General features: G+C 38.8%; 1 protein-coding gene across 1 annotated transcript in view; it reads left to right on the top strand.

Moving 5' to 3' along the window:
- The window catches only part of mettl15 (methyltransferase 15, mitochondrial 12S rRNA N4-cytidine), a 62,192-nt gene extending 41,380 nt beyond the window's left edge, over positions 1-20,812 (top strand). The window contains exons 4-6 of the mRNA XM_085355390.1: positions 12,730-12,921; positions 14,814-14,992; positions 20,110-20,812. Coding sequence (XP_085211516.1) covers positions 12,730-12,921; positions 14,814-14,992; positions 20,110-20,531 — 793 coding nt within the window. The 3' untranslated portion in view covers positions 20,532-20,812. The remainder of the gene's footprint in view (positions 1-12,729; positions 12,922-14,813; positions 14,993-20,109) is intronic.
- Positions 20,813-21,531: the final 719 nt, after the last annotated feature.

Genomic DNA, 21,531 nt, shown 5'->3' with positions numbered 1-21,531 from the left:
GCAACCCCATCCACTTACTTTTCAAACCTTTCGCTTACAATCAGCAGCCACTCATAAGAATGTAAAAGGGATGGTTCCCTTATTAAAAGGAGAGGCGCTTAAACTGCTTGTTTCAAGCAAAGAATTACCAGAAGATATGAACTACAACCATGTATAAGATAAATAAAGAATTTTAGAACTGTCAATAATGCAAAACTACTATAGAACTGAAAATGATGCATAATGGGTTCAGCTTGATCCACTGAGATGCCAGAATAACAAAAAACAAAGGCATGTCAATATTGTACGATGCTACAGCTATAAATAGTTCAGATCTCTTAAGCAATTATGAGCCCACTTGAACCTCAGCACATACACCACTGAAACTTGTCCTCTTTAATAATATAAGACCTTACATAAGGCATTTATATCTCCAACTCTGTCTAAGCCACATAAAGAAGTTAATAATTTAGAAATCTTATGTAACTGTTTTGCATATTTTTAAATCCTTCATTGGCTTATAAAAACACGTTAAAGAACAACAGCACAGTGATGGTCAATTTTGGTGCAGAAACTAAAAATTGGCATTGAAAACAAACCTTGAACTTAAAAGGAAACACTGGCATTGAAATACTTCTTTTGAAAAAAGAAAAAGATCCACTCCTAGTGGGCCTAGAGTATACTGATTATAAAACACAGAGTTTTAAAAAAATGACACCTTAAAATCCAGCCATCCATCCATGTCATGCTGCTTATCCTGGACCTGGTTGCAGGGGCAGCGGTCTAAAAAAGTTAGGGGCTGGACTAAAAAGAGAACAACGTTTGTAGAATTTGCATTCGGGGGAGAGAATGTCACTCTTTTTGACCTATTGTCAATTTGCAACCTTTTGTGCTTTCTGCCCTAATTTAAGGAGCAAGACTAAATAGGTCAAGTTTTCTTTGTAGTTTTTTTTTTTTTTAATCTCACACAGAAAATTGAAATGGGTTAAAGAAAGCATAGTTTTCCAGTTAGAGTTTGCTGTCTTGACACACATACAATGGAATAGGATATAGCCAGTGTTGGGAAGGTTACTTTTAAAATGTATTCCACTACAGATTACAGATTACATGCCCCAAAATGTATTTTGTAATGTATTCCGTTACGTTACTCAATGAGAGTAACGTATTCTGAATACTTTGGATTACTTAACATATTATCATGCATTTTACAACAACGTGAATGTACTATTGCTGTGTGATTTATTACTATTACTGAAGGTCCGCGGCTCCGAACTGTAGTAAAGGGACCTCTGACTAATACGGGTTCCGTGTCGGGCTCGTAGCCGAAAAATAGCTTTACTTTGTTGTCTGGGTCAAGTTTGCTAACGAGAGACAGAGAGAGGCGTTGAAAGGCTGCTCCAACGGAACTTATTGTTTCGGAGGAAAACACGAACACAGTGTACAGTCGAGTCTTAATAGCTTACTTACAACTGGGCTCGTCAGGCACTCTTCTTGGCTGCAGTGGTTATTATTATATTTACATGCTTCCAGCTCCCGTTTTTGCTCGATGACAGCTCGTGCTTTCCCTTTTTCTCCCTTTTCGCGCTCACAGACACATAACGAGTATGGCAGTCCATTCTCCCTGCAGCACGGACTACACTGCCCATGATGCTACATTCTGCATTCTGCCTATTAGCTTAGCACAACAACAACAAAAAGGCGCTCTCTCACCCAGGAAACACGCAGAGAGAGAGCGTCACCCTGTAACCATGGCAACCGCAACGCTGCCGCCTGGAACAACAGAACATAGCTGTCAAACAAAACCCAAACAGTCCTGACCCGCGACAATATGAAACAGGGAAGTACCGCAGTGTATTCCATTTATTTCAACAAAGTAACTGTATTCTAAATACCACCTTTTTAAATGGTAACTGTAACGGAATACAGTTACTCATATTTTGTATTTTAAATACGTAATGGCGGTACATGTATTCCATTACTCCCCAACACTGGATATAGCCATAGCTCATTTTTGTTAACTAACCAAATTATGTTTGATAACCAAGTCGTTTAACCTAATAAAAGACAGAAAACAATTAAAAACTGAGTTTACTCTTGTGGGAAGAGTTAATTACTGGCCAAATAAATACTTCATGTTTATTTTATTTTCTATGAAACCATTAATCACATTTTTCATTAATCAAATCATGCAGAACGTTGTTGCACATCACTGTGCAGGTTAGCATTGCTGTCATCCTTTTACTTTACGCTTTGCTTCTTCACAACTTTGCTTTACAGATAGAGAGAGGCAGGGAATACATACTTAGGTTAAACCTTAGGTTTAAATGCATCTTAGGTAATAGTTGCAACATTTCTAATCTAGTTCATGCCTTTTCCCCCCCAGGGATTAGAGGAAGCACTGCTGCTGCACAAGATGATGCAAGTTATTTCACAGTATAACTGAATTTAATGCAGTTACATAAGCTGCAAAGTGAAATTAATAAAGTGAAAATTTTCCAAACAGGCATGCAGTCATTAAGCAGTCCAGTATTTATTTCTTCTTCTTCTTCTTCTTCTTCTTCTTCTTCTTCTTCTTCTTCTTCTTCTTCTTCTTCTTTTTTTTTTTTTTTTTTTTTTTTTTTTCTTCAAAAAATGCAAGGCAAAAATAAGACAATCTTTCAGAGAATTCTACCTGAAATCATGGTAGCTGTTACAAAGGTAAATGGGTCACTTAAGATGAAGTGCCACTCACCTGGAAAGGATGCAGAAGCTGCAGGAGGTAGAGACATATAACTGCACTTACATCAGACAGTTTTCAGCAGCTCTCAATACTTTGTGCAAAACATTATAACATAATAAAACCCAGAGAAAGCTAAAGAGCCAATCAATAGCCAGCCCGGGAAACATATGAGTCAACTTTGTTGTTGCACTGATGGAATTACACAGTTAAAGTTCACTATAATTTCAACTGTGTGATAAGATAAGATAAGATAACCTTTATTAGTCCCACACGTGGGAAATTTGTTTTGTCACAGCAGGAAGTGGACAGTGCAAAAGTCATGAAGCAAAAATTAGAATACAATAAGAATAAATACAGTACACAACTGTACAGAATAGAATAAAATAAAATACTATATACAGTAGAATAGAATAGAATAAAATATACAATAAGATAAAAATAGAATACAAATGCTATATACAACTGAGTAAAAATACAACGATGCCAGAAAAGATTATTGCACTTAGTGTTATTGCACATGTGTGGATGTGTGTGTTTGATCAGTTAAAGTCTTTATTGTGGAGTCTGACAGCAGTGGGGAGGAAAGACCTGCGAAATCTCTCCGTCCCACACCGTGGGTGCCGCAGTCTCCCACTGAAGGAGCTGCTCAGTGCTGTCACAGTCTGCTGCATGGGGTGGGAGATGTTGTCCAACAGTGATGACAGCTTAGCCGCCATTCTCCTGTCACTTACCACCTCCACTGGGTCCAGAGGGCATCCTAGAACAGAGCTGGCCCTTCGGATCAGCCTGTTCAGTCTCTTCCTGTCCCCGGCAGAGATGCTGCCGCCCCAGCAGACCACACCATAAAAGATAGCAGAAGCCACCACAGAGTCATAGAAGGTCTTCAGGAGTGGGCCCTCCACTCCAAACGACCTGAGTCTCCGCAGCAGGTACAGCCTGCTCTGCCCTTTCCTGTAGAGGGCGTCTGAGTTATGAGTCCAGTCCAGTCTGTTGTTCAGATGAACACCAAGGTACCTGTAGCTGTCCACAGCCTCAATGTCCATACCTTGGATGTTCAGTGGTTGCAGTGGAGAATGCTTGTGCCTGCGGAAGTCTACCACCACAGATGACAGGCACATCTACTGTTATAGTAAAGATGTAGGCAAGTATACTGTTTTTATTGGCTTACTGTAACCATAATGTGAATTAGCATGACATTTGTTCAAATGCTCTGGTGGGATAGGCCAGAAATCTTGATTGTGTAGTCACCCAAGAGTGAGTTGTAAATTCTGTATTGCCATGGCTTGAGTAGCATGTGATGCGGAGGTAAAACCTAGAGGGAAAAAATGTTTTTAGGGTTATGCTATGTTATGTTAACTTTTGGGTTTTAAGTCAAAAAACCTAACTTTTTCTTTTTCTGTCAGCATTAATCTCGTTAATACGATGTTAACGCCATAACCGCATTAGCGCGGCAAATGCCCGTTAGCGAGTTAACGTGGATTGGCCCGTGCAAATCCTGCACGGCACTAACGCATTAACGAGCTAACTGTGCTAACGCGTTGACGCTGTTAAGCTCTCAAATGGCCTCATATTTTGAGTCTAGAATGTAGTTTGGTGTATAGAAGGTTTCATGGTCTACTCAGTGACTGCATGGTGGTTGGTGCTGATATGCCATGATTGGTTTTCAGCAAATGTGCCACTGTACATTATGTCTACATATGTCTCATCTGTGAGGATATTGTTCCAGATGCCTTGTGGTTTGTTCAGGTCAAAGTTTTGTAAAAACTAGCAGCCCTAGCAAACTAGCCATACTTATTCAGTGTTGTTCAAATTCTACTGACATGAACTTTAACATGCTAACTAAGGCTTGTAGAGTCTTAGATGTAGCTGTTGGATTTTTGCACTTTCTCTGAACACTGCACTGACTGGCCTTGGTGTGAATTTGCTGGGATGTCCACTCTGGGCAAGATTTTGGCATTGTGTTGACTAGGGCTGGGTCATATCATACCGTTCACGGTAATACCGGTATAATGTTGGGCAACGATAAGAAAATGAAATATCGCGATAGAATATGGGTAAAACGCGCATCCGCAGTGCCTTTGTTTTCATACGCACATGGCAGAAAAAGCATGGCGGTGGCGACGGAGAATGAGAAGGGCGAAAGCGGATTGTTGAATGAAACGGATGAACCAGAATTGGTTTGTAAAAATGTTGCAATTTCAGTGGTGTGGCACTGGTTTAGCTTTCATCCGTCAGATACACAACAAAGCACTATTTTTGGTAGCGCATGCTAGCGGGCCGTCGTTATTACCGTGTTTTTTTTGGAAAAATTCGCACACTTAAAATCAATCCTTTGATTTTTCTGAAAATCGACAGTGCCCCTTATAATCCCGTGTGCCTTATGTATGAATTCTGGTTGTGTTTACTGACCTTGAAACAATTTTATTTGGTACACGGCGCTCGAAAATCTGTCAAATATTTTAGTACGACTTTGCTAACCTACGACGCCGCACCGCTCGATGGATTGTCAGAGCATTACAGCTATCATAGGCAGGAGCCTCGCGGAGTGATACGTACTGTGCTTCAACATAATATTACCGTATTGTGTGTGTGTATAACCTCTTTTTAAGTTTTGTGGATATTAAACATGGTTATGCTGAGGATATGTCGGCCAATTTCCACTGGAAATGCCTTTTGGTTAAACTGTCAGCAAGGCATTTGCATTTGCACTGTTACATTTTTATATAACTTTAATGCACATAAAAAACAGCTGCTTGTTTAAGTGAAAATACATTGATGTTTTTTTTTTTGCACTAATAAAGTTGTGGAGTTGTAAAGTATTTTGTCTAGTGTCAATTATATCGTCAGTTATATCGTTATCGCAAATTTTCAAATGCATATCGTGATAAATATTTTTGGTCATATCGCCCTGCTCTAGTGTTGACACACACCTGAATGCCCCAGACCTGCAAACTACCAAAACTTCTGTTGTTATAGAGCTGTGCACACTTGCTGATGATCAATTAAACAATTGCATGTCATTAGCAAATTACATAATCATGTCACATAGTCACATAAAATGTGCCTAAATTATTTTTTTATGTTGACCTCGAGGTCAAATATAGTTGTCATGGGTAAATGTTGCGATCTTATATTAATATTTTTAAGCCACTACTTTCTTTGTCACTGCTCATACATAATATGTAACAATAATAATAATAAAGATGGATGGATGGATAAGTAACTTTGTAATGTAGTTACTCAAAGATATGGAGAAACATATGGAGAAAATAGCCACCTAATATGCTGCCTTTGCAGATAAATTTAGCAAATAGCTTTGAAACAGTGCCACATTGTTCTCCACTGAACTTAACTGTAAGAGTTTTGAAACTCTTGCCAAATCATTTACACTGCAACTTTAAATAATGAAAAAAAAAAAGTAGAAATTGGAGATGGTGGGTAGAGTGCTACTGAGGAGGCAGAACAAAAAAGGGATTGTGCAGGTGATGGGGGAAAACAACAAAGCCTTTACTATAGATTTTCCAACAAATTAATCACTGTGCGGGATAGTGAATAACAACAGCAAAGCAAAGAAAGGCCCTGACTGTGTGGGTGAGATGCTCCCTTGCCATTTTGTCTTCAGTGGGTTTTGAAATAGAGGACCTGTCAATTTGTGTTCCTTCTTTTAATGCCCCTAGTTAATCTTGAGGAAGGTGGAGTCTGTAATGTACCTAAAAAGAGCAAGTTTCTAATTGAGTAAACTATCTTACTAGAATTTATTGCCCCCTCAGGGCCAATTTAGCTTACAGGCAGCAATCAGTAGTAGTGAAAATACTGCAATCAATCAATCAATCAATACTATACATGCAAACATAAACAGTTACTACACAGATTACGGCAGTATCCGATTTATTATTGACACTCCTCACAATCTCACACCCAGAGCTGGCGACAAAAACAAATTACATTTTGTTTATATAGACTTTCTGTTATTGTCATTAATACCACGACTGCATCAATGTAGATTTTGAATAATGTTATTGATACATACTTTTACAACACTCTCGGATTATCCTGTATAGAAAATAGTCCAACGATTTGATTGTTTAACAATTTGATAATAATCATCGTCATTAAAAATAAACTGTTTTTTATAAACGGTAATGAATGGGTGTTGTAAGAGTACTGTCTCGGAAACATCAAGCAAATTAACTAAAATGAATAAAAATTATAGCACGGTGGGCAGCACGGTGGCACGGTGGTTAGCACTGTTGCCTCACAGCAAGAAGGTCCTGAGTTCAATTCCACCATCAGGCCGGGGTCTTTCTGTGTGGAGTTTGCATGTTCTCCCCGTGTTTGTGTGGGTTCTCTCCGGGTACTCCGGCTTCCTCCCACCGTCCAAAGACATGCAGCTTGTGGGCAGTGGCGTGTCTAGAAAATTTTTGTTGGGGGGGCCAGGTAGGGGCACAGATTTGGAGAAGGGTGGCAGATTTAATTGGCAGATAATGTTTAAAAAAAAAATTCTACCAACCCTTAACCATAATTCAATAATCCTATAAACCTAATAACCAAATGCACTTTTAACTCTTATTAGAATGAGATTTTAACCACTACGGTGCAAAGTTTTTAGATACTGCGTTGATAAAGTACAAGAGATACAATCAGTGCTTTGTCAGTGTTTACTCAGCAATCAAGGACATCAATATTTGCATAGTATTTTTACTGACATATAGTGCACATATGTTTTGGGCAAAAACATTTTTGAAAATTAAAATACGAACATTTGTAACAAACAATTGACAAATTAGCCAATGCAAAACTTTATCTGCCTGTTAAAAAAAGAAGATAATCTTCTCACAAACTGGTGTTTGATTGTGAAACAGGAAAAAAGTGGGGAAACAACTGAAAAGACTAACATTTGAATAAAACCTAAAGGCAAGTAAATACTTTCTATGCTGCCTTATGGTAAACTTTGGTAATATTGATAAAGAACAACACTGGCTGATGATAAAATACAGTCAGCTGGCATGGTGACACTGCCAGTATTAACCTGCAGGACTGGACTGGGACAAAAAAATTGGGCATTTTTACTACAGACCGACCCACCAGGTAGTAAAGCCATAAAGACTTTGAATGAAAACAAATGCTGTTGTGACAGTGATGTACAGTCTTGTTGGTATATGTATGATTTCTATACATTTTACGTCAGATAAAAACTTTGGTTGTAAGATTTAGATAATTATTTAATAAAAACTAGACATTTTAAATGAGAATAAGAAAGAAAAGTATTTCTTTGTGCCCACCTTTCCCTGTTAATGCCCTACCTGGCCCCCTGGCAAAACTTTGCTAGACCCGCCCCTGCACAGTTACCAGCTCTCAGCTACATAAAAAAGGATCCTGGTGTTATTTATCTCTCAGAAACAGTTGATAACTTCAACTCATTCATGTCACCTAAAAGGTAAACCTGTTTCTCCATCACCTGTTCAGCTCTGATGATTCAGTAAGGACATCTCCTGGTTTCATCTTCATGTTTCCCTCTCACCACATATCTAAACAGACATCATGACCAGCAGCTTTACAGCTGTGGCTCCAGCAAACATCAGCTGATACTAGAAATTAATATTAAATACATTCTAACAACAGCTGATCAAGCTTAAACGTGCTGCTGTTGTTTAGCGCAATATCTGCTGGCTTCCTCTTTCTGGCGCAAAGTGGGCGATAAACAAACAAGAGAGAAAAGCCGATCAGCTGATCATTGATCAGTTTCATGATTGAAGTAGCAACAGGAGAGGCAGGGGGAGAGAATGAGAGAAGAGGCAGCTGTGCAGCATAAAGACAGAATAAATCCAGTTTTGTGTCTTTTTTCCATTCTAGCTAAAGTCCGGGACAAACTGCGTCTCTTCTCAGCTCAATACGAAACGTGTAATATTTTCTCTGAATGAGGGACCATTCCATTTTTTTAAGGAGCCGTTGGCAACTCTACTAACTAACCTTATGAATAAAATAAAGTTCACTATCAGTAACATCATAGCACCCACCCACCTAAAAACTCCATCAAGCTGGCTAGAACGCAGTACGAGTTATTGCAACTGAGGGTAAAAAGTCAGCACAACGAAAATAAACTCCACCTAAACTTGGTTTATATCTGACCCAGATAGACTGCAGGTCATAACTTCTTACCTGAAGTTCAGTTCACCTGACACTCGGACTGGCGGCTGCTTCGGGTCTCTCCTCCTGCCTCCCCTTCCCTCATCCACCTGTTGCCTCTGTGGAAGCCCCGTCATAGCCACCACCAAACAACGGAGTTATTTCTACACATCGACCTGCATCTGGCCAATCCACCACCTCTCATTGTTCATGCCATTACAAAAAAAATAAAAAATAAGTCACTGGGGATATGCCCGATGGCCAGTCCAGCTATGTTAACCTGCAACCAAATTTGCAGCTCCATACAGCAATGTTACGACTTAGATTATATCTTATAACTCATAACTCTTATGTTAGCTGCCCTCAGTAGCATACTGTCTGAAATATTCCACAGCTGCAATAATTCTTTAAGTGTTATTTTTTTCCTTGGTATTCTAATTTCACCGAAGTTTACTAAACTCAACAAACTTGATATTACTTACCGGGACATTTATTCTGTCCTCATTTTCTTTCACCGAAAAATTGTTTCCTGCAGTGACGTCTTTCGCGCTTGGCTCTCCTACCTTTGCTAACGTGATGCGCATAGCGCAGAAGCTATGCTGCATTCACTTACACTCGGATATCTGAGCGTCACCGTGAAAACATAATCGGACATTTGATATTTGATTGAATTTTATTGTTTTGCCTTTGGGGTGGCACCTGGGGTGGCCAGTCTGGTTTGGGGGGTGGCCTGTGCCCCCCCAGGCCACCCCGCTGGACACGCCATTGCTTGTGGGGATAGGTTAATTGGATAATCCAAATTGCCACTAGGTGTGAATGTGCGAGTGAATGTGAGTGTGAATGGTTGTCTGTCCCTATGTGTTAGCCCTGCGACAGACTGGCGACCTGTCCAGGGTGTACCCCGCCTTTCGCCCTATGACAGCTGGGATAGGCTCCAGCGCCCCCCGCGACCCTGAAAAGGATAAGCGGAAGCGAATGGATGGATGGATGGAATAAAAATTATAGGGAACCAAAGAGCAGCAGCATCAGTTGGGAAGCTAATGACAAAAAAACACTCTTGCAAGGCTTTGATCAGCATGCATTTTTATTATGTGGATTAAAATGTATACCTAAGTGCACCAATGCGTGTTGAAAATGTGTCCTTTACAAATGGAGGGACGGGAAAAATTAATAGCGTGTTGTTTTTGATTAGCTGTGAGCGCTTATTGTGATGTATAGCTTACACATGGCAGGCATAGACTGAAATTAACCATCCTTCTCCAGATGGAGGTTCGTGTGTTGAGAGCAGTGACTCAGTCTTTGTGCACAGGTTGCTGATTTTTTTCAAAGATGGGTGAGACATCAGATTTAACAAGGCATTTGAAAGTGCTTTGCATGCATTTAAGAGCAGAGGCTTGCTTCACTAGCTAACATTAAGGCTTGTCAAAAAAAAAAAAAGAATCTGGGCAGCGTAGCTTATTGACGCTATCCCAACCATTGAAACACTGAAATATTATTGCAGTGTGATTGCTAAGGGCCAATAATTCCAACATTCTCTCTTCTGAGTTGTCAAAATGTTTTGTTTTTTTTCCAGTAGATGCTCATACTCAATACCTTTTAAGGAATAGAGAAAGGCAAACAGACCAAGTTCAGTAACTACAAAGTTTTCCAGATAATTTCATTTGTTTTACAAGTGATGCCCTCCAGTATGTAGTCTGAACCAAACATTAATAAATGGACATTGGTAGCTTATGTAACTGCGGCAAGTGTAATAAATAAATAAAACTGAGGAAATGTAAACCATTAAAGGAATTAAATCAAGAAGGAGAGATGCAGTTGCAACAATTGCAGTATGTTGATTCTAAACTATTGGTTGAGATTTAGAGAAGTGGAGCAGCCGTTCCATTTTTGTGGTATGAAACATATGAATTCAGATTTTGAGCTGCTTAGCTTTTTGCTGTTACTCTGCAACCTACAAAATTGTTTTTTTGTCATTTGGAAAGGACAATCTGACATTTTGGTTGCTTTTTTGATGAGTAATGACTTCACTAGAAATGTATTTTCATATATCTGGGAGCTGACGAAGGCTGCATACGACCTTTTGCCCCTAATGTATAGACGCTAACTCCTGTTGCTCTTTTCTGCCATCATCTTTGTTCACACAATGTTAAAAGGTCACATGAAAAATGCATGAAGATGGCTTAAGCATCTTACCACTCGTGCATGAGGAAGTCGGTACACAGAGTCTCCTCTGTCAGACAAGGGGAAGGATCTCAGTAGGCTAGCTAAGACGGTCGGCCTCCAAGGGGGTAAAAATAACTGATTCATTTTTTAAAAGGTTCACGAAAAAACTACTCAAGCTTTTATGTGTTGCCAGTCACTCGCTGGTATGTCATACTCCTCTTGAACTCGGCAGCTTAAAACAACCACTCTCCAGATGTTGTGTGTGCGGGTTGTTTTAAGATTTTATGTATTCATGTTTATGCCCCAAAGATTTGCAAGATTCGTTTGTTAATCATTCTTACCAGATGAAGTTGTGCCATTAAGGTCTGATAAAGTGAGAAAAAGAGAGCAGTGTTTGTTTGTGCCAGTTACTTTGGTCGTAGCCCAGACTAAGGGTAAGTACAACCTCTAGCCTCTGACTGGTGTGACAAAACCTCCCAAAAACGAACAAAATCAGAAAAGAAAGGAAAAATAACATTTACAACCCTAGTGCTAAACCTAATTTAATCCTAAGTTTTGGAAGGCAGTAATGAACTTTTGGGGAAAAGATTTCAATGGTTTTTGATGGGAGTCAGAATGAAGAATTTAGTTGTTCGCTGCTTGCTGAGATTTAGGAAAACAGTTGAATTAAAACAAAAATTTTAAATGCTGATAGTTTAAATTTAGGGTTTGGGTTACAGTTGCTGTATACTTGTAGTATACTTGTACTATATTTTTGCGATTAGTCGACTAATCAGATCATGCATCCATTGGACGTAAAACGTACAGCTTATTGCACCAGCATGTGTCTGCTCTTATATAACTATCATTAGCTTACAGTTTTAAGTGTTTAAGGTATGTGCTAACTAAAAATAAAGACAAGATGATAGTTTATTAAATTTTAATGAAGTGTTCTCACGGGCTCTAGTGAGCCTTGCCCCCGGCTAGCTATCGAGCTAGTGGGTAACAGACGTCTCCGAAAATTTTTGAAAATATGTGGTGTCTTGATAAACTGAGCAGATATTTGAGGTTTACACAGCTACATTCTCGCCTGAACACATGTTAAATGTTTATTTTGTGACCCAGAAAGAATAATAAGAGTAATATTAAAACTAACTAGCTGCCGCCATTGTTGTAAACTGAGCTGGGCTGCGCTATGAATTCTGGGACACAGCTTCTTCTTCTTCGGGGTTTAACGGCAGCTGGCATCCTTGTACATGCAGTGCTGCCATCTTCTGTTTCAGTCCGTTATTGCACTCTTAAATCCTACTATTTATTCCTGCGTCTTTTGTGAGCTTACAAAGCTTCAAACGACGCGTCGACTATTAAATCAGTCGTCGACGATTTTGATAGTCGATGTAATCGTGACTAGTCGACTAATCGTGGCAGCCCTAGTTAATAGACACATTTTAGAATATAAAATGATGTAATACAACTTCTTTTTGTAAAATATGGAACACATTTCACAATAGTATTAGAAATACTCATTTGTCTCCACATTATAAGCATTTGTGAAGGTAGGTCTTCTTCAATTTACTATGGATTTTTTTCTTTGGTTACAAATATAATCTCTTTGTATTACATTATAAAATATTTTTTTCTAGATTTCGACTACATATGTTTTATATGTAACCGAAACATATTCTCCAGTCTTTTAATAGCCATCATGTCTTCAGTTGTCTTTGTCTCTAAATACACTATTTCGTTCCCTAATTCTTTCTCAGTGGTCGTGTGAAACCAATGCTTGGCCGGTTCAGTGAGCTTGAAGACCTGCTGTCAAACATGAACGTTAAGCCAGGCAGCATTGATGCTGTCCTGTTGGATGCTGGCTGTTCCTCCATGCAGATGGATGAGGCAGAAAGAGGCTTCTCCCTGAGCAAAGATGGACCATTGGATATGAGAATGGATGGAGACAGGTAAAAGATTTGATACATACATTGGTTGGCTTATTGTGATATGCTGGATAATCAGAAGCGCTTGTGCGGTATTAATCAGTGTAATAATGTGAAAGTGCAGATAGTACAAAAAGGCGTACCTAAAATGGGTTACCAACAGCATGGGTCCAATTAATGTTATTTGTTTCTCCTATAAGTGATGACCTGAAGGCGTGAAAAAATGTTTGTTTGTTTTTTTTAAACAATGAAAACAAACCCATTTTCAGTCGACCTCTAGTGGTTATGTTAAAGAAAGCGTTCACCAAAAAAACTTTTGTCCTGTTCCTACATTGAACATTTGCAGAGTGTTTGTGAAGCAAAACTAACCCTCCAATCTGATCAATGAAACTGGCTGTGCCAGGCATGAAAGCACTTTGCATTACAAAAGTTCTATTCTTTTTATATTGTTTATCTTAGATGTGCTCGGGACTTGTACACAGTAACAGGGCAAAAAGTAAACTGATGGTATATGTAAGAAGGGAGCTAGCATTGCGATTTAATTTGGTAATTTTGTAGTTATACCCTTTAGATAATTTACTGTAATTAGTAGACGTTAACATACCCATGTTACACAATCTCAGCAAGGAACTCATTCACTGAGATTGTGATTGGGCTAACATAAAAAAACCCACAGTACATTCAATTCTTCCACAGATGTCAGCATCAGTGTACTAATACCTCAGTCACACTTAGCGACTGGGCTAGCTACATTTGAGTTCCCTGACTGATTGGTGAGTGGTTGATGGCAGTCACAAGGTAAATTTGTCCCAATGAGATGTATGGTGCAATTGCTGTGGTTATGCACTGATTACCATGGTTGGCTCTAGTATCCATGGGAAACTTTGTTTACAAACTACTGTAGCTACGTTCTGAGTTGTAGTGAAACTGAACAGAGGCACACAAAAACGTGTTAAAATGTGTTGGCTACAGTGGTGAAAAGCTCTGTTATTTTATGTTTCCATTTTTCCTCAGTGAATTGTTGTCTCCAGGACCTGTTACGTCCATACGACCTGTCAAGTCAATAATTCGCTTTTTCAGATCCATGCTGAGCTCCTTTGACTTTCCCATTGTAGCGTTTGTGGGCGTTTGTATCCAATGAGCCCTATTTAACTGGTCTAAGAGAAGTCACCAGCTGTAGTCACTCATAATCACTCACAAGCAGTTAAGAGGCTATGCTATGAAGCTCAGTTCGCTGACAACTTTCTAAGTCACCAAAATTGCTAATTCATGTTGCTGTATGTATATTTTTGACCCAGCAAATGTCATCACTTTTTTCTGTTAACCCATAATAAAGTCATTGAACAACCAAAACTTCATGAATGTTTTTTCTGACAAAGAAGTATCTGTTCCAATCACTCTATCTGAGAAAAATCAGAGTTTTAGAAATAACAGGACACTCAGTAGAGCCATTATATTATATTCTTTACAAGTGTATGTAAATGTTTGACCACAACTGTATTTTCCAAACCAAAAGATCAATTTCTCCCTTTTGGTCTTATCCAATAAAGTATGTATTTCCCAAGTAGTAAAATGTACTACATTGTGATTTGAAACCTAATTGCAGACAAAGTATGTTTAACATTTATCGATCTAAAATGTGTCAGTTTTTATATATTATTTTATAGAAATATCCATATTCCTTCCCGAATATTTTCAGAAACATTTCTGCATCACTTTAAAATGTCAGCATAATCCACAAAGAAACTCCTTTACAAGCTGATGCAAAAGCTGCTTTTCTCTTTTCCTTCCCTCACAATCATTCTATTCATGACTGTCATAAAGGTTTTCAGCTGTAGCTCAGAGTTGTCAGGATTCACCACTGTCAGCAAGGACATGACGTCAAGCGACTTAATTGGGCTTCTTTTTGTGCGTAGGTACCCCGACATGCCCTGCGCCGCTGACGTTGTGAATACCTTAGATCAACAGGCTCTTGCATCCATCCTCACTGCATATGGGGAAGAAAGACACGCCAGGAAAATAGCTTCAGCCATTGTGGAGGCACGCCGTGTCAGCCCCATCACCCGGACACAGCAGTTGGCCAGTGTGGTTGCAGGTAAATAGACACCACCCTGATTAATTCCCTGCAGCATTCAGGAGGCTATAAGGGAAAATAAAAAAGGAGTGGAGTTATTAAGGCTGTCTCCCAGTGGGATGTGTGTGTCTCAGAAAATTATGTGAACTGTGATCTCAGTCATCATCCTCTCTTCTGCCTCTGTTTTGGGTGTTTTTATTCCACCATCCTTGGAGAGATAAAGATGAGGCAGAAACTGAGTTGTAGATGGCTGGAATAAAATGTATGCCTAACTCACATGCAGGAGCCCATCTCTCTCCTTCCACACTGCCTACCTTTTTTGTTTTCTTTCCCCCTCTTTTTCCCCAGTCTTTTCTTTGCTCACAAATACAGACATACACCTGACACAAATGCAAACACCCACATGCACTCACAAACGACACACGAGTTGCATACAACCGGGGTTAGATTATTTGTCTTCGATGATTGTTTTTTTTCCTTTTTTTTCCTCTTAAGCCTTATGACTCCACATTTGAGATGCTGAATGGGAGAGATGTCGTTGCAACAGTTATTGCACAGAGCAGTATGTGCGTCAGTGTCACCCTGGGAGAACAGGTGTGAGTAAGAGCAGCTGTTTGATGCTTTTTGAAGAGCAAAGCGAGCTACCACCAGTGTTTATTGGGAACAATCTAAGAGGTCTGGTTTTTTTAAGAAAGTTCCAGGGGGAGCTCTCTGACCAGTTGTGGCAGTGATACTCGGCATCATTTTCAGAATAAATGACGAGGGGCTTATGCTTTTCTTTTTTAGGGATAATGTGGGACATTACTCAGCAATACACAAATATATTTAAAGTTTTTTTTGTTTTTTGTTTTTTTACATGGACACAACAAATAAGTTCTGCAGAATGTTTTTAACTTTCATTTGTTTTCAGTCATTAATTTACTGAAATTTTATAGCAATAGGTAAACAAAGAATCAAAAAGAATCAAAGAATCAAAAACAAAGGTGCCTCCTTTTTCAAACAGAACCATAAGATCTTTTCAGCTTTATAAATTTTGAATTAGAAATGTATTTATTTTAACTAATAAATTGATTTACAAACCTTATTTTTCCAACAAGCTTTTTGTTTTTTAGATTTTAGATTGAGAGTTGATTGGTTGTTGTATTTACGACAGAGGTTTAAAAATGCTTTCTAAAACTGTTATCGTGATTTGGTGCTGTATATCTAAAATTTAATTTGTGTTGAATGGAATTGAATTGATATGACACACATATGTAAGAGCACAGGGATTCACAGAAAATATTGCAAATGGACAAAGCTCCTGTAATGACAGGTTTAAATATGGTTGTGTGATGACATCACGTCAGTGCACAAAGCGACCAATGTGGTGAGCATAAATTGGCCATTAAGCAGCACAAGCTGATAGAAGAAACATTAAGTGACATTTAAAGCCCGGGAATGAACGGGGCGTGGCTGCGTCGTATTGGAGCTGCGACATGGCTACAGGGCGTAATCGCTCCCGCTCTTTGTTTCCCACAGGAGCAGCTCATGATCTGAAACATATCACATCATCTGTCAAACGTGGTGGAGTCAATGTTATAGCACGGGCATGTGTGGCTGCCGATGAAACCGAGTGATAATGTGACTGCTGATAGAGGAGGCAGGATGAACTGTGTGTAGAGGGCTACACTCTCTGGTCAGATTCAGTCAAATGCTGCAAAACTGTATAAACAGCTTACTGTAAAAAACACTGTGTATAAAAGTGTGTATAAGAATGGCTATGATAATTTCTTAACCTAATGCAATACTTTTAATAAACCTCTTAAATCAAAATCGATAATTTGTAGTTAAATCACATTTGATTGTTTGATTTAAAATCTGCCAAAACATTAACATTGCTTTGGTTCACTCTTAACTACCTGATTCTCCTTCATGTACACATCATAATCTCTTCTGTTCTCAGTGGATCTGTCTTCAGGACCTTTTGAAAGATGAATTAGAGAGGGTGCACATGGCTTGGTGAGGCTAGCCCTGGGCTGGTCCTTGCTGTGCAGGCATTGTATTGATTGCAGTGTGAGTCACACCTTGGGCTGTTCAGTGCAGGAGGAGAGAAATGCCACATCACTCACTTCTCTATTTATTGCGGTTTCTTTTTTGGTCTATGTAAGTGTCTAATTGTTCTTGTCTCTTCTGTGTTTTGGTTGGTTAGAGGCACTAAAAGCTCTTCACTTGTTTTAATGCAAAAAGAAAGATTTTGAAACTTTAATATGCAGCAAATAATCAGTTTTTAGTTTTTGCTTTAATACCCACATGATTTGATTGATTTGACATGACTGATTTGCACATTAGCTCTGTGCATTCTGCACCCTGTATATGTTACTCGTGCACAGTTTGGTAAGTGCAGTTGCTCTGGAAACTTTAAATATTTGGTGAGTGTCTGCCGTTTACAATGCTCTGTATGGCACATGCATTTTGACCACAGGCTCAAATAAATTAAAGGGGTACAAGAAGTTTTGTAAGAAAAAGATTTCTTCCTCTGAATGTCAGGTGCAAATTATTCAGGAGTGCAGAAATGTTACGGCAGCTTGATTTATTTTATTCTAGGAAATGTTTTCATTCAACGGGTTTCTTTTATTTTCCTGAAGAGAGAGGATACCGGGAGTTATTTTAACATTTCCAGTGTTATTCTCATAACGATAACACCTTAGGGCTGTTGAAGTCACAACGATCAGTGTGTAGATTGGTAATGTGTTAGCAGATAAGTAGTATGGCATGAACCCACTCTGTTTTTAAGATGCTATGCTTGATCTGCTTTACTTGTCAGTATTTCTCTTGTCTGTTCAACTTCCCAGTCACACAGGCCTAAAGACCACTGAGAACCACTGGTCACTAATAAGGGTGGGTTTAAAATATCAAATCAAACTGATTTTAGCTTGAATAGCGCAATATCGACTCATTAAATCCTGAATCTATTTTTAAATATAAATGTATTTAGGCAGAAATGCCAGAATCTCAGGTTAGAGTTCACAAAACTATTTCAGCAACCACCAAACAGCTAAAACAGCAAATGAGAGCAAGTAAACGGATTCCACACAAAGATGCAAACACAAAGCGAGTGTCGTTCACCCGTCGGTGCTGAAAGCCGACATCTCACAGATTCTAAACTTGCAGCTTTTGTCACTCTCCGAACATAATTCACTGAAACAGCAGCAAAAGAACATAAAGACTATGCTCCACGTTTGAAAAACATCGTCATGAATTCTTGCTTACTTTACTGTTTTGCTTCCACCACAATACAATCACACTTCCTGCACACGTTTTTCTCTCTCTCAGTGTACTAAGGAACAGTTTCCCATCTCAAATCTCTGTTTTCTGCGTTATTCGCTTGATTATTACGCACTAGTCTACCGTTGTGTACAGCGCTGTATGGATATGTACTGATAAATGGTCAGTTCTGGTGGATTATGTATTACGTTGCATAATCCACCAGAACTAATACAAAGCGCCTATAATTTTCAAACCAGGAGGCTGTGGGGTTGCACTGGCTGCCATGTGCATTTTTTTGCTCGTCTGTTTAACACCATTCACAAATTTTCAAAACCATGTCCTCCAGTCTGGTCAGTCCAGACGGTTGACCTGTACTGCCAAATTATCAGCTAATGTTAGCTAGCTTGGTCAGCAGCTGCATTCATATACTATATGGGTGCCACATAGAGACATGTTTTTTTGGTGCTTAGTGGTGTACTAATAAAATACAGTGGTCCCTCGCTATACAGTGGTCCCTCGTTCACGTTTCACCGCCTCGCTGTTTCACAGATTTTTTTTGGTGCAATTTTGCATGCTTTTTATTTTTCTTACAGCGCATTCTGTCCTTTCTCCTGATTGGCTTAAGACCATTGTCAATCAGTCTCGTGCAGTGTCTCCTGTACGCTACAGAGTGCATTCAGCTTGTCAAATTTACATAAATCTTCGATCGCTAGCAGTGTAACTCTAAAGTGCTGTACTGTATGTAAGTTTTCTCCCCCACACACACCCCAATGTCTACGAAATGTTTTGCACCGTCAAAGGCAACCGCAGGTGCCTTTGTTTTAAAATATAGATTTTTCTTTATATCTGTACCAATATGATTTTTCTTTATGCAGTAAAATTAGGCATTTTGACATGTAAGTCTCTAAGTAGCCTCAATTGGGGCCTAGAGGAACTGCATTGTTTTCCACTTCTGCATGGCTCTGAAGGTTGCCACTGGTCATTATAAAAAAAATTATTTTTTTTAACATTTATTGTTATAACCTTTCAGGAATATTTCCTAAAAGAGTTGACTCAACTGCATAAAAATGTGTGAATTTTGTGACTGGATAGTAGGGGTGGGGGAAAAAATCGATTCTGTGTAGTATCGTGATATTTTGTTTGCTAATAATGTATCGATACAGGGACAGCAGAAATCGATATTTTGTTACAAAAAAGGTTTTTGTGCTCAGAGCATGTTGATCCTTTTTCTGAGCAAGAATCCTGACATTCCTTCACTGTCCAAATGTGTTTAACTTTTTTTTGGCAGTAATAAACATGACAGTTTACTTATTTTACTTTAAGACATGTTTTATGTTAATTAAGTTTAAAACTTTTTTATTTAATGTAAAATTATATTTTGTTTTAATTTACTTTCAAGTTCTTCAGTTGCTAAATGGGCTGCATAGTTTTCATAAATTGCATAGTTCAGAATAGCTATAATTGTACCAGATGGTTGCATTCAGTTAAGTTGGACTAAACTGTAATACAAACAGTTCAGTTTGTCAACAATAAAACTGACTAAAATGAGAGAAAGACTGAGTGTGAGACTTTGATATTAGATAAAATGAATATTGATAAAGTTTACCTTTATGTACAGAATCTGAATATCGCAAAATATTTTTAAAAAAAAATTGCAATAATATCGTATCGTGCGTTAAGTATTGTGATAATATCGTATCGTGGGATGTATAGTGATTCTCACCTCTACTGGATAGAAGTGTAACTCTACCTTTAAGTTATCACCAAATTAGTAAGACTATTAGTTTAATTTGTTCTGTTTTTATTTGGAATTAAAATGCAATAATGCTATAATAAATCATTATTGGACCATTAAAATTGTAAGATTAACTCTGACCAATTCTTGTTTCCAGGATCGTTTCCTCCTGCAGTTCTCTATGCACGTAAAGACCGGCTCAACAGACCTGCACACGTGGCCACTAAGACTTTCCAGGCCTTGCGTATCTTTGTGAATGATGAGCTGAATGAACTTCACGCTGGCCTGCGTGCTGCCCAGACGTTGCTAAAACCCAGCGGACGTCTCTGTGTTATCACCTTTCATTCACTAGAAGATAGACTGGTCAAACGTTTCCTCCGGGGAGATGACTTGTCTAATCTGGATCACTTCAGCCAGAGGAAGCAAGGTACCAAGAAGGAAAACCTATCGCATGAAAAAAGTGACGGAAGTGTCTATTGGCTTCCTCTGCGAAGAAAAGTGATCACTCCAGAAAAAGACGACGTTAAGGAGAATCCTCGAGGACGCTCCTCCAAACTCAGGGCAGCACTCAGACGATAACTATTGAACATTAAATATAAGACAATAGAAGTTGTAGAAAAAAAGTTGGAGCTTTTTACATTGAACATTAAACTTCTACAAAGACTCAGGGTTAAATCTCAGTAGACTTGGTATCACTTTGTAACAAAGGAGCTCAGCAGAGATCAGCAGAGGTGTGGACTCGAGTCACATGACTTGGACTCGAGTCAGACTCGAGTCATTAATTTTATGACTTTAGACTTGACTTGAAAAAATGTTCTAAGACTTGTGACTTGACTTGGACTTTTACACCAATGACCTGGGACTTGTTTTGGACTTGAACCGGTTTACTTGAAAAGACTTGATATTTCACCCCAAATATAAAATTTAACATGCATATTATATAGAGATTGAAAATGTGACATCATTCAGGGGTAAAACCGCAAAGGATTCTGGGAACTCGTGGCAAGAGGTACTAGCGCACGCAGGCTTTCAATTGAAATCAGTCACACAGCGATAAAAAGAAACACAAAAATGTCAAGAAGCTGTTGTATTATTAACTGCAATAGCCGGTCGCATGACAGCCACGGGAAGCCGACGGGTAAAGAGATCGGTTGTTATCGGATTACGTCGTTGAAGAGAAATTGTTCAAGCCATGTTTCCGAAGTAACAAAGACGCGACTGGATTGCAGCCATTCAAAGATCAAATATAACGTCCCAGAACACTCCAGCTCACAGGTTAGTCTGCTCAAGCATTTACACGAAGGTCAGTGTTTTTTAGTAGTTAATACGTCATTTTCATAACATAATTGGTGATATAGGTTACAAGCAAGTCTGGCGCTGAACAGAAATTGTCGCGCTATGCTCCTTTATTTATTGTGCATAAATAGTGAATTGTCCTGACACAATATTGCGTTTCGCTTCTGTTATTATGGCACATTGACAAAAACATATACTTTTATTCACAGGATAAAACAGGTTTTTTGTATCACTAATTGCCCAGTACGATTACAGCATACAGTATTATTGTCACTGCTACATT

This window comes from Diplotaxodon limnothrissa, linkage group LG1 (assembly GCF_057381915.1).
Source record: "Diplotaxodon limnothrissa isolate DT_005_m linkage group LG1, D_limnothrissa_male_GT1.1, whole genome shotgun sequence".
NCBI lineage: Eukaryota > Metazoa > Chordata > Actinopteri > Cichliformes > Cichlidae > Diplotaxodon > Diplotaxodon limnothrissa.
Note: the sequence above shows the minus strand (reverse complement) of the source record. Positions and strands in the feature narration are given on the sequence as shown.